This window comes from Solenopsis invicta, chromosome 3 (genome assembly GCF_016802725.1).
Source record: "Solenopsis invicta isolate M01_SB chromosome 3, UNIL_Sinv_3.0, whole genome shotgun sequence".
Lineage (NCBI taxonomy): Eukaryota > Metazoa > Arthropoda > Insecta > Hymenoptera > Formicidae > Solenopsis > Solenopsis invicta.
Genome location: NC_052666.1, coordinates 9,666,375 through 9,679,610, shown reverse-complemented (window position 1 = coordinate 9,679,610; position 13,236 = coordinate 9,666,375). Strand labels below are relative to the sequence as shown.

General features: G+C 33.1%; 2 protein-coding genes across 2 annotated transcripts in view; one reads left to right on the top strand and one right to left on the bottom strand.

Annotated features, from left to right (window-relative positions):
• The window catches only part of LOC120357042 (protein GVQW3-like), a 240,672-nt gene that overhangs the window by 85,634 nt on the left and 141,802 nt on the right, over positions 1-13,236 (top strand). The window lies entirely within an intron of this gene.
• Positions 670-2,387, bottom strand: LOC120357043. Its single transcript, XM_039446392.1, has 2 exons — positions 1,171-2,387; positions 670-1,062 (listed from the first exon to the last, which is right to left on the bottom strand). Exon 1 carries the CDS (start codon positions 2,371-2,373, stop codon positions 1,360-1,362), a length of 1,014 nt encoding a protein of 337 aa, XP_039302326.1. The 5' UTR covers positions 2,374-2,387; the 3' UTR covers positions 670-1,062; positions 1,171-1,359.

Genomic DNA, 13,236 nt, shown 5'->3' with positions numbered 1-13,236 from the left:
TCTCGCGCGCCCGCAACTTAATGTCACGGAGCACGTAAAAGACTCAATATTTCTCATTTACTCGTCACTGTCAGCTGTATCACCCATAATCAATAAACTTGCGTAAATCGCTGTGTTGTAATGTCAAACGGTCTTTTACCAAAAACTTTAATTCTCTCTTTCATCAATTGCAAGACTTAAAGGTTCAAGATGCGGCACGCCGATCGGCATGCGTTCCAGCGATGCTTCCGTGACGTAGTCGCTTAAGTGCGTACGACTACACTCGCGCGCAAACACAATCAAATTGAGAATACAGATTTCATTTTTATAGGAGTAAAATACAGCTAATTAGACACTGTGCATTGATAACATTAACAAATAATACATTTATATTTATATTATCAAATAACTTGTAATATAAAATAAGATGTAAGAATTTGACGAATAAATTTTTTTGCGCGTTTTTTCTCAGTTACAAATTTCCCAATAAATTGAAATGTTTCAGAGTAAAAAATTTGATAGAAAAAGCTTCGATAAAATTAATTTTCTTTTCATTGCTGCGCGTGCTATTTTAAAATTCAAAGATAATCACTAATATAACTTTGTGGAAAATTCATTACAATTATACATGTATGTTTGATACTCTCTATTATACAAATAATGTAAAATATTATTATTGTATAAAAAGTCTTTCTAAAATAAAAATAAGTTGTTAGCAACTATTCTTGTAAGCTCGTATGCAATTTAACAATTAATTGAAAAGGCCAGTGAGACGAGCAAAAAGGTGTAGATGTTCGTATAGCTAATAATACATATTTATTCATATATAAAGGACACAAACGTTTCAACTCTACGGAGTCTTCTTCAGTGTCTGTGTATTCGTACATTACAGACGCAGAGCGCAAACAAATCTTCATAACAGCCTTTTAAGTACAGTAGTCCGGGATTTAAAGCCCATGGTCCGAAATTTCTATTCTTGCTTCGTCGATTTCCAGTCCGCGAAACAAATCGTGTCCAACAATTCGGTCTACGTATCGCTTCTTGTACGACTCGTGCAAATTAATTAATCTCCGACCAATGATACTTTAAAAAATATAACAAAAAAAATACACTAATAAACTCACTAATAGCCGTTTTTTACAAGTTCTGTGTCAGTTGAATCACATGTTTAGTGTAAATAGTTAAACTTACGGTTCGTCGTTAGAGTCGTTGTAAGGCATGTTCAACGCTGATCGCTTACAATGTTAACGAATAACGATCGATCTGTATTGATCGGCGTAACAAGGGAGACTGAACGTTTCTGATGTTGCGAAGCGTACGCAACCCGCGTATGAGTCAAATGTTTCTCTGTTTACAATTCTATTCCCTATACTTTCTTTGTTACATATCGACCAGTTTGTTCAAAATAATGTTGTAACAGTCGTCTAACAGTTCCGTATCCGTTTTTTGATTAAGACCATTTTTTTGTTCGTTAATGTGTATCATCTCGGAAATTAAGCGTTTATGATAATTTGGTTCAAAATCAAGGATTTTTACATTTTCCCAATCGATCGAATGATTTTGTTGGAGTCTGTGTTCGCTAATAACGGATATTTTCGCTGTTTCAAGTTTAATGTTGTTCGCATGCTCCTTGATTCTTGTTTTTAATTTTCTCTTTATTTGTCCTACGTACGAGGCATTGCAGTCGTTACAATTTAATTTATAGACGATGTTGTTACATTCTGTTTTTATGTTCTTGTCCTTGTGTGCCCTAATAAACTTATCCAGCTTATTTAGACATCTAAAACCTAGTCTAATTATGTCTTTATTCAGGGACATAGATATTTTTTCAGACACGTCTTTTAAATACGGGAAGACCAAGTACTTTTTTCTTTCCACGATCGTGTCCGGCACGTCGATCAGGTTCTGAACTCCGCTATTTAATTTCGTATTAATCAATTTTTTGATTCTTATGTTGATTTTGTTAAAAATCAATTCCAATGGGTAGCCGTTGTTAGTTAGGGTGTTAACGCAAAATTCTAGATTCTTTTTGTGATATTGGGGGTGTGATAATAACAACGCCCGATCTACCATGTTGTAGATGGTTCCTATTTTTTGGCTAACTGGATGATGTGAATAGTAGGATAAGTATCTACCTGAGAAGGTCTCTTTATGGAACCAGTCAGTATGTAAGGTGTTGTTATCGACTTTAATTAAAGTATCTAAAAAATTGAGGTTGCGTTTCTTTTCACGTTCGATAGTAAACTGTAAGCGGTTATGGTATCCGTTAAATTCATTTAGGATACTATCAACCGCTTCGGTGGGTGCTGCCAAAGCGATATCGTCCACGTAGCGTACGTAAAATGGTAGAATCACATTTATGTTATTCAGAACCTTGGACTCCAGATCTTTCATCACTATGTCTGCAATTACCGATGACAAGGGTGAGCCCATAGGGACATCGAACGTTTGTTTGTATATCTTATTATTAAAGGTAAAAAACGTGGACGCTAAGACAAACTGTACTGCTGTAATAAATTCGTCTTTTGGGATGTTGGTTTTTTTTTCTATGAATTTCCATCTAGAATTAATCCCCTCGATCGCAAGGTCTAATGGCACATTGGTAAATAAGGATGTCACGTCAAGAGATAGCAAGGTCTCGGAGTCCTGTATGCTCTTATTCGATAATAGTTTACAGAGTTCAAAACTGTTCTCGACGTGGCCCAACGCTCGCGGAATGCTGTCTGATATGGTGTTCTGCAGAAAAGCTGCAATGGATAAAGAGCAGTACCCACCGACGACACAATAATTCTTAAGGGCGCGTTAGGCTTATGTATTTTTGGTAACCCATAAGCTTTTGGTAGCATGTAGTCACTTGCTCGTAATGAGTAGAATTTTTTCTTTGATATGTATTCCTTAGCCTGCCATGTTTTAACCCGATCGTTTAATGTTTTTTCTAATTTAATTGTTGGATCTCTTTTTTTCTATGGAATACGTGTCTTTATCATTAAGTAGGCTTTGCATTTTTTGTAAATAATTCTCTCCATCCATTGCAACCACTGCATTTCCCTTGTCCGCACGCGTGATTATTATATTGTCATTTTGTTTTAAAAATTATATTGTGTATTTAAACATGGAGATCAGTTTCTTGTCAATGTCGTTATTGTTTGTACGAGTATCTAGGAACCGTTGCAATTGTGGAACTACGATGTTACGAATATCGGTTTTTTGTTGTGCGTTAAATTTGTTGGTGTTACCTTCGATATCTTTTATAAACTCGTGTATCGCCGATTTTTTGTTTATGCTAGGTATGCAAAATTTCCCTCCCAATTGCAGTAGGTTCGATACCTCGTTAGGAATTACGGTTTTTGAAAGGTTTATAAACCACTTTTGGTTTGTTTGAGTGAGTTGGTAAAATTCGTTTCCTTTTTTGAACGCGGTAGGTTCAATCAGTGTTGTTGTTACAGTTTCCGTTTCATGCAAATTATAATAAAAATACGAAATTACTTTTATGTCAAAGACACAATTTTAAATCGATAGTTAATAATTTTAGTTTTTCAATATTATAATAGCCTCGGAATATATTATTGTTTAATGCTATAGGAAAAGAAAATGGTGTGCTATGAAACATTTATATTTTTAATATATTTTATAATTTCATTACATTTTTAATATTAAAATATAAAAAATTTTAAACTATAATAATAATTTAATATTTATAGTATTCATAACGCAATGTAATAATATTTATTAGTATTGTTCATTAATAACTCTTGTCCTGTAGACCATCTTTCGTCCTTTCATATGTAAAATGTGAAAATAATAATAAATATTATTACGTTTTATTATAACCACAATATATGTGTATCAATATACATATATATTCGTGTGTACTTTACATTATTATGTTCTGAACCCTCTCAAAACTAAAATAAAATTTACATTTTAATGTATTCACGTTTAAAATGTCGAAAAAATGTCACAAAAATAAAAAGTTCTGTAAAATGTGAAGTATAAATGAGAGTGAAGACCGTGAAATGTAATGTTTAATGAATGGAGGCAATTGTAGCGTACATAATATTTATGTTTAAAAAAATTATTTATCTTTAAAAAATATGTTTTAAACATTTAAACATAAATACATAAAAAAATGTAAATTTTATTTTAGTTTTCAGAGAGTCCAGAACATAATAATGTAAAGTATATACGAGTATATATATATATATATATATATATATATATATATATATACTCGTATATTGATCTACATATATAGTGGTTATAATAAAATGTAATAATATTTATTATTATTTTCACATTTTACATATGAAAGGACGAAAGATGGTCTACACGACAAGAGTTATAAATGAATGATACTAATAAATATTATTACATTACGTTATGAATACTATAAGTATTAAATTATTATTATAGTTAAAAACTTCTTTTATTTTAGTATTAAAAATGTGAGGAATTTATAAATTATATTATAAAGATAAATGGTTCATGGCACACCATTTTCTTTTCCAACAGCATAAAAAAATAATTTATTTCGCGGCTATTATTATTTAATATTAAAAAACTAAAATAATTAACTACCAAATTAAAATTATGTCTTCGACATAAGAGTATTTCCGTATTTTTATTATGATTTGTTACATAATTTTAATTAATTAATGAAACTCATGATTCTTTTCAAAAATTATTTAAAAAATTTTTCTATAATATAGGAATTTTTTAAATGCTATTGAAAAATTAACTAATTGCTGGAATGTTAAATTTACAATATTACATGTACATTTTTATACCTTTCTGCACACGCATATTTACGTATATATAGCGTATCTACGTATATATTCAACTTTAATTGATTAAAAGATTGCTACCCTATGACAAACGCCTATGATTTTATATTGAACATTACATGTTATGTAATGTTTTTGTACGGAATGGGCCCCTCCATCGCCCATTCCTGTGAAACGCAACCAAAAATATTTTAACGTTTCTCCATTCTCATTTCATTACATTTCCTTACGACATGGGCAAACAACTGTTTTTTACATTAAACAGTATTAACATAATAAATACTAAATGCATGTATAAGTTACGCAATTTATACTTTTTTCGACGGATTTATTTTTGCTTTCTGGAATGTGCGATAACATTTCCTTGTGAAAGAATTCTACTATTCTTCGAAATAATCTCATTCGAAGAATATTTATCGTCTTGGAAAAGGTAAAAGTTCCTTGCCTTCTACGATAGTAACAAAATGACGTCTCATTTTGTCAACGTCATTAGAATATGTTTCTTCGCAAGGATTTCTACCTAAGACTATATCCGTCGCAAAGGCTGCAGCATATATACCACAAGACGTACCATCCGGTTGCGCTTGAACTTTTTCAAAGCTTATATCGGTAGGTACTACTTGTGGAAAACGAGCGCTTATATATACTTTTTCTTTGGACGCCATTCTTTCATACGTACATTCGGGTATGCTGTCATACACGTAAAGTTTGGTTCCGTCAAAATATATACATCGCCAGTGATTAGTACAATTGCCTCCTAGTATTTGTACACTTTGGCTGCAACTGATTCTAATCAATTGTGGAAATTCGATGTAATGTACGCTTTGTGTTTCGAAACGAGACGTTTCTGCCACTATACGTAAGAAGAGATCCAATGAATCGTCATTTAATTCTGTGTTCAGGCAAGACATTCTCTTTCACCGAAGAAAGAGATATCTCACGACCATCTAGAACTCTTCTGCGACTAGCCATTTCATCTGTTGTCGGAATATAGTTAGTTTCATGACTAACTATAATACAGTCATCTGGCTCCGTCTCAGTAATAGAAACAGTATCATTTGTCTCTATTGAAATATTATTTTTTAATCGTTTTTCATCGATGACTTGATTTTGTTTTTCATTGACTGATGCAATCATTACATGTTGTCGCTTAGTGTTACCACTTTTGGACAACTTATCTTTTGCCTCTATTATATAGTTAGGCTCTCTGAGAGGCATATGTCTATTATGCCGACTGTCTATAATTTCTGGAAGCACGCAGTTAAAATAAAAACGTTCCAGGACAGGCAACATTTTATTTTGCCAAAAATCCTTGTCTCTATTAAGACGCACTGTTTTTACGCTTTTCGGTGTCCATACGGCGAAAATGCAATATTCACGCCGCGCTATATTTAACTGCCCTTGTATTTGATAAAAGAACCGATGACTTCGGTTTATTACGTTTGGATCTCTTTTATCAAAAATACCTTTCAACTGAGGCAATGTGCTAACAGCTTCCTCCGCTGTTAAATTTTCAGCTGAAAGAGGGCATTTTATCTCCACTAGACCATCTTCATCGATAAGTCCATCAGGAGAAGCACCCAAGTATGGATTGTTAATATCAACAAACAATCCGCAAGGTTTTATATCTATTTTCAATTTCGAACATATATCTTGTTTCGCTATTTCTTCCATGTCGCGACCATATTTCATGGCTGCTGTATCAATGACATGAGGAAACAATATATTTTTCACGTTTGTTGCACAAGACGTTGTTGGTCTCATGCGTCATACCGGTCCAAAATTTGATGCTGTCAACATTATTTTTCTCAATGACAACCATAATTCGCAATCACTTTGCTTTCTGGTGTTGCGTTCAATTTCCTCCCAGTTTTGTGCGTTTTCGAACAATTGTTCTACATGCTTTTTTTTCAATTGTTCGAATATAACAGGGGAAAGGTCTGGTTGTTGCGATTGAGGTCCGTAGTAAGCATCTGCACCTTTTACGTTTCTTTTACGTTTTTGTGGTTTTTCATTTATTTTACGAGATTCTCTGGTTCGATCTATTTTTATTTGGCGTCGCTTTTCCAGATTCTCGATAATAGAAGGAACACAGTCATTTACATTTTTATGTAATTCTGTGAGAACTTGTTGCGTGTTATGTTGAATAACAGCTGCCGCAATTCTCGCATTATATGAACCTCGCGCACCATAAAAAACGCGCTTTCCACCAATTTCTGCACAGACTATCGAGTGAAATAGTTCTGCATAATTGTTTGTCACATTGAGCAATAGACTATCGGAATGCGAGCTTAAATATGTGATTGCAGTCATAATTTTTAAATAAAGATTGTACGTTTTCAAGTACCGAATATAATTTATTTCCTTATTTGCATCAGCAAAGTTTTCGCATGTACCACGTTCCTTACATTGCTTGTGTTCACCAAAGATATGGCTAGGAACGTTCAATATATCCTCTCGTAATTCCTTAGACAAACAATGCTGAGGTTGCTTCTGTTGTCTTCTATATTCAATTAATCTTTTAATTTCTTTTCTAATTTTTGAAATATTACTTTTTACAATATTTCGTATTTTAACAAAGTCTCGATTTCTACGCAGCTTTGGTTCCGTTGTCTCTGAGATTTTTTTCAATTTTCTATCCAGATTACGAAACAAATGATTACTGCATTCGGTTTTTCCCACTATTATTCCTAGTTCTTTATATGGATTATTATCTAGAATAGCTTGATAAACACTGCTATCACCATCGGCAATGAGTGTTTTAAATATTAATCCATACAGTGGAATACTAAATTTAAATCCTTCTACAAGCGCTTCGCATTCCATGCGTGTAGAGCTTGCGTTACGATCAAAATTTTTGTAGCATTTGTGACATTTTGCTTTTACACCATTTTTTTCCGCCATATGGCATACCGTGCAAAATTTGTTACGAATACCAACGAAGAGAACTTTCCTTGTGCGATAACCGATAATAGCACCAACTCCGGAAAGTGAATCGTAGGCACTGCCAGTACCATACGATCTCTTCGCCCAACTACCGTCCGCTACAACGGCTATGTACGGTTTACCATTTACTGTTTCGTTTTTCTCTAGAGCGATTTACTTTTCGAGATCGGCTGCTTCTTTCATCTTTTCAGCAGCTGTTTTTTCAAATTCATCGAGTACTATTTCTCGATGTTCGATATATGTTTTTTCGGACATACAGGGCACATTTGCAGCTGCAAACAATTCTTCTGTTTGAGCAAAACCAACACCAGTAGTGATGGTTCCAGCTGTGATAGCCGTATTGACGTCCATAGTTTTACTATTTTTTGGGTGTGACCAAAAATTTGCCTCATAATGGCACATATTGCATTTATAAAAGAACTGCGTCTTAAACCCATAGCGACGAGAATTCACGAGTTTCCAGTCTTTAAAGTGGCACTCAATTCCTTGCACATGATTGTCAAATGTTCGATGCAGTTCTTTCATGAAGAAAGCAATATTTACTATGCGATCTCCTTCAGGCTCATGTTCGAGAGGATCAATCTCTATAACGCCTGTGTTGTCGATAACAAGTGTATTGTCATCTTCACATTTTTGTACATTTTTGTACTCTTCTTCACTTGGCATTGGCTCTGAGCACTGTGTATCTTCAATACTGATCTTTGAATCAGTCAAGTCAATCAGTAATTCTACTGAGTCATGACAACCGATAGATTCATCGTCAGTATTTGAAGATATTTTTGTGAAGATACTTTCTTGAAGAGCCAATGTCTTGAACATCTTCCTCCTGCAACAAAAATTATGTATTAACAAAACCACTCGTTTAAAAATAATTTTACTGTTAATTAAAAGTTAATCATGTTTATTGCTAATACTCTGAAATAATTTTTAAAAAATTCAAGTTTTTACAATCCTCTTCTTTATTTAAGACTGTGTTAAAAATTGCTTTGGGTATTATTAAAAATGAACTGAATATATATTTTATTATAATTAAAAAATAATTAAAGCTGGTCAACACACGGTAAATGCCTCTGACTATTAATTACAGATAGTCAGCACACGGTAAACGCCTCTGACTATTAATTAAAGATGGTCAGCACACGGTAAACGCCTCTGACTATTAATTAAAGATGGTCAGCATATGGTAAACGCCTCTGACTATTAATTAAAGATGGTCAGCACACGGTAAACGCCTCTGACTATTAATTAAAGATGGTCAGCACACGGTAAACGCCTCTGACTATTAATTAAAGATGATCAGCACACGGTAAACGCCTCTGACTATTAATTAAAGATGATCAGCACACGGTAAACGCCTCTGACTATTAATTAAAGATGGTCAGCACACGGTAAACGCCTCTGACTATTAATTAAAGATGGTCAGCACACGGTAAACGCCTCTGACTATTAATTAAAGATGGTCAGCACACGGTAAACGCCTCTGACTATTAATTAAAGATGGTCGGCACACGGTAAACGCATCTGACTATTAATTAAAGCTGGTCAGCACACGGTAAACGCCTCTGGTATATCAAAAATAGTCATTTCACGATAAACGCTTCTGACATTGTATTCTAACTACTAATCTACTAAACTTCTGGTACTAAGTACGTTAAAGAAAATATTTATCTATTGTCCATTTTTAAATTAACATGAAAATAAACAAATGTTCACAGTATAATATTTCAGAGTATTATGCTTAACCAAAAATATTAAACTACACTAGGCAACAAAATTATCGCAATAATCATTTATACCAAAATTTTGCAACTTCAAATAATCCTTCGTTAAAAATTATCGTACTTGAAAGTTTTTGTTTCTATTTTAAAGCTTAAAGTCTGTACTTTAAGGTGCATTTGGTCAATTTTGAATTTCTGCTTTCCTCCTTCCGCTGTTTCTTTAAAAGTAAGGATGTGTTCTGTTACCAAACATTTGCGTACTTTGACGCACTCCACGGGGTAGGATGAATTTTTTTCGCAAATGTAACGATAACCATCGTAAAATTTGGAGTTTTCCCTGCAAATTACAAAAAAAATCAGGTTTGATTTTTTTTCGAGGAGTTACGATCTATCAAAGTTATGTATGCATTTTTGTCAGTTACCGCCAGCATTACCTGGATTTCGATTTGTCTCGTTGATGATGAGGCGATTTTCTCTAGTTGACGTTATTTGTCTTCGACCTTGTCCTCTTCTTCGACGAAATCCGCCTGTTTCTTCATAACGAGCACAAACTCGAGCGATAGAGGAGCGATGAACACCTACTCTCCTTGCAACATAACTTTGATTCAATCCTTCCAAAAGAGCAATGATTTGCGTACATTGAATTTCGTTCAAACTAGACATTATTACGACTTTATCGTTTACTTCTTAAATGATACAGTAAAGAATAAGTTTACGCTTATACGAGTATACAGTTTTGATGTTTGCAGTTTTTGCATGATACAGACAAACGCTGTGAAATGTTGCGATTTACATTGATTCCCATAAAAATTGTAAACACCAAAACTCTATATAAGCGTAAACTTATTCTTTACTGTATCACTCAAGAAGTAAACGATAAAGTCGTAACAATGTCTACTTTGAACGAAATTCAATGTGCGCAAATCATTGCTCTTTTGGAAGGATTGAATCAAAGTTATGTTGCAAGGAGAATAGGTGTTCATCGCTCCTCTATCGCTCGAGTTTGTGCTCGTTATCAAGAAACAGGCGGATTTCGTCGAAGAAGAGGACAAGGTCGAAGACGAATAACGTCAGCTAGAGAAGATCGCCTCATCATCAACGAGACAAATCGAAATCCGGGTAATGCTGGCGGTAACTGACAAAAATGCATACATAACTTTGATACATCATAACTTCTCAAAAAAAAATCGTACAAACCTGATTTTTTTTTAATTTACAGGGAAAACTCCAAATTTTACGATGGCTATCGTGACATTTGCGAAAAAAATTTACCCTACCCCGTGGAGTGCGTCAAACTATGCACATGTTTGGAAACAAAACACGTCCTTACTTTTAAAGAAACAGCGGAAGGAAGAAAGCAGAAATTCAAAATTGACCAAATGCACCTGAAAATACAGACTTTTAGCTTTAAAATAAAAACAAAAACTGTCAAGTACGATAATTTTTAACGAAGGATTAGGAAGTTGTGCAAAATTTTGATATAAATGAGTGTTGCGATAATTTTGTTGCCTAGTGTATTACGAGCACGTGTGTGTGTGTGTGTGTGTGTGTGTGGGGGGGGGCGGGGTGTTTTACAATATATGTATGTTACATACTCGCTATACACCGTCCTGTATATAGAGTACTTCGATCTATGTTGAGAGAGAAAGAGAGAGAGAGAGAGAGAGACAGGGAGAGAGAGAGAGAGAGAGAGAGAGACAGAGAGAGAGAGAGACAGAGAGAGAGAGACTAAAGCTATATATCTGTAACCTTGTGCTAGTGTAATAATTGAAAAATATAAAATTAGCACAAATATTGTATTATTATATTGAATGTTTATTTTGCCGAATGTAACCTTTTCAATTAATTTTAACAAATGTAATATTGGCGAAAATTTGCAAAAATAGTGCGGAAGCTTTTTTGTGGTAGTATAGCATGTAACATATCACTTATGACAATAATTTTCTTAAATAACATTATTTAAAAAGTACTAACCTCTCGGGCCATCTTCCCTTTTTACTCAATCTACGACGAGAGAGATGTTTCGTCTTTTTGTGATTTTTTCCCATTTCGTTTACACGAAACCACACACTATACTCTTTCTTCTTATAAACTTTATGTTATAACTTTCGTTATAAATACTTCACTATCACTAATCTATCCCGCAGCAGCGAGACTACGAAGACGAGTTACAGCAAGAACAGATTCGTCTCGTTGTCGATACTGTTTTATTGCGCGGGAAGCGTCACATGTAAACAGTCCGCGCAGTAGATCATATCTGCGCACAGGACAGTCCGTTGACTTTACTACTGGAAAGTAAACGAGCTCTCTGGCGCGCCGATATTATGTAATGAAAGATGCATCCAGAATATAAAGTCGAATTTCGAAAATATATTTTAAGTACAAATATTAAACAAAATAAATTATTTTTTGTGGAAAAGTAAAACAAATTTTGTACGGACTTTTAGATTTGAATTACACTTTTAAAGGATTGTAGTAACCATTTATACATTTACTGCGGTAGAACCCTCTGTTCAAGCATTCTTGAGAAAATAATTAATACTTTTAGTAACTATAGTACCATTATGGAAGAATTGTTAAAGTTACCTTGTGGTACAATTGTCACAATATTTGACTATTATGTTGAAGGTTCCAAGTTTCAGGTTCGACTCATCAAGACAAAGAATTTTTTTCTTATTAAAATCCAGTATTTTAAATCAATTCAGACATTCAAAAATGCTCTTTTACAATTAAATTAACTTAAAATTGGACACAAAACATATGTCAAAAATTTAATACTTTTTTTAACGTTATTAAAACACTCTTTATAAATTTTTATTGCAAATATATCTTTTGTGTTCTTGAAATATTGTAATTTAACTGATAATACAAGAGTATTTTTAAATTTTTTAATATTTTTTTTTTAATTGTTATATATATATGTTTCTGTAAAAGCCCAAACTACGGTAAATCTTACGATTTTCCAGTAAAACTTAAGATTTACCAACTCTTAATGGTAAAAGTCGGAACAGTTCTGTGATCATCGTTCATTTCGAACTTTTACCACCATTCACTTGGAAAATCTTAGGATTTACCTCAAAGGCACGGTAAATGTTGAAAAAGACATGTCATAACGTGTTCGGCGCAAATTTTATTTGTGTTATTTTTTACTATTCATACAAACATACAAACTTTAATTCCAGTACCATTGCTACTAATTCGAGAAGAGAAAAGAAGATAGTCGAGTTACCAAGAACCATATAATTCTAGAAAATTAAGTTAATGTTCAATTATAATTTTTTGACCGACGAATGTCAAAAAGTCTAAAATAGACAGCAAGTTTTCTCAGTGATACGTGTTCCCAAGTCATACAGATTTTGACGCAAGCTTTATTAGCACTAGTACTAGAAAGAAAAACGAGATACAGGCAATTGGAAAGTAAATTACGAAAAATAGCTTCAAAAAGACTCATGGTAGTCATGGTAGAATTGACAGTAGTAGCGACAAGATATAAATTGAATTAACATACAACCAAGGCTCAGAACTGACAGAAAAGTTCAATAAAACTACAAAGTGATAATTAATTCAATGAATAACGAATCATATATTATACCTTATATATGTGTGACAATAACCAAAATTAATAAGACCGACTAACAAATATCCAATATCCAATATTATCGTATAACAATATATATATAATCTAATTAGCATATAATACTAGTAATATTTAAAAAATAATATACCAGTATCTAAATAAACGAAATATTATTATTAAAAATTACATAGCAAATAAAATAATTATCATTATACATTTCATAACAAAATTG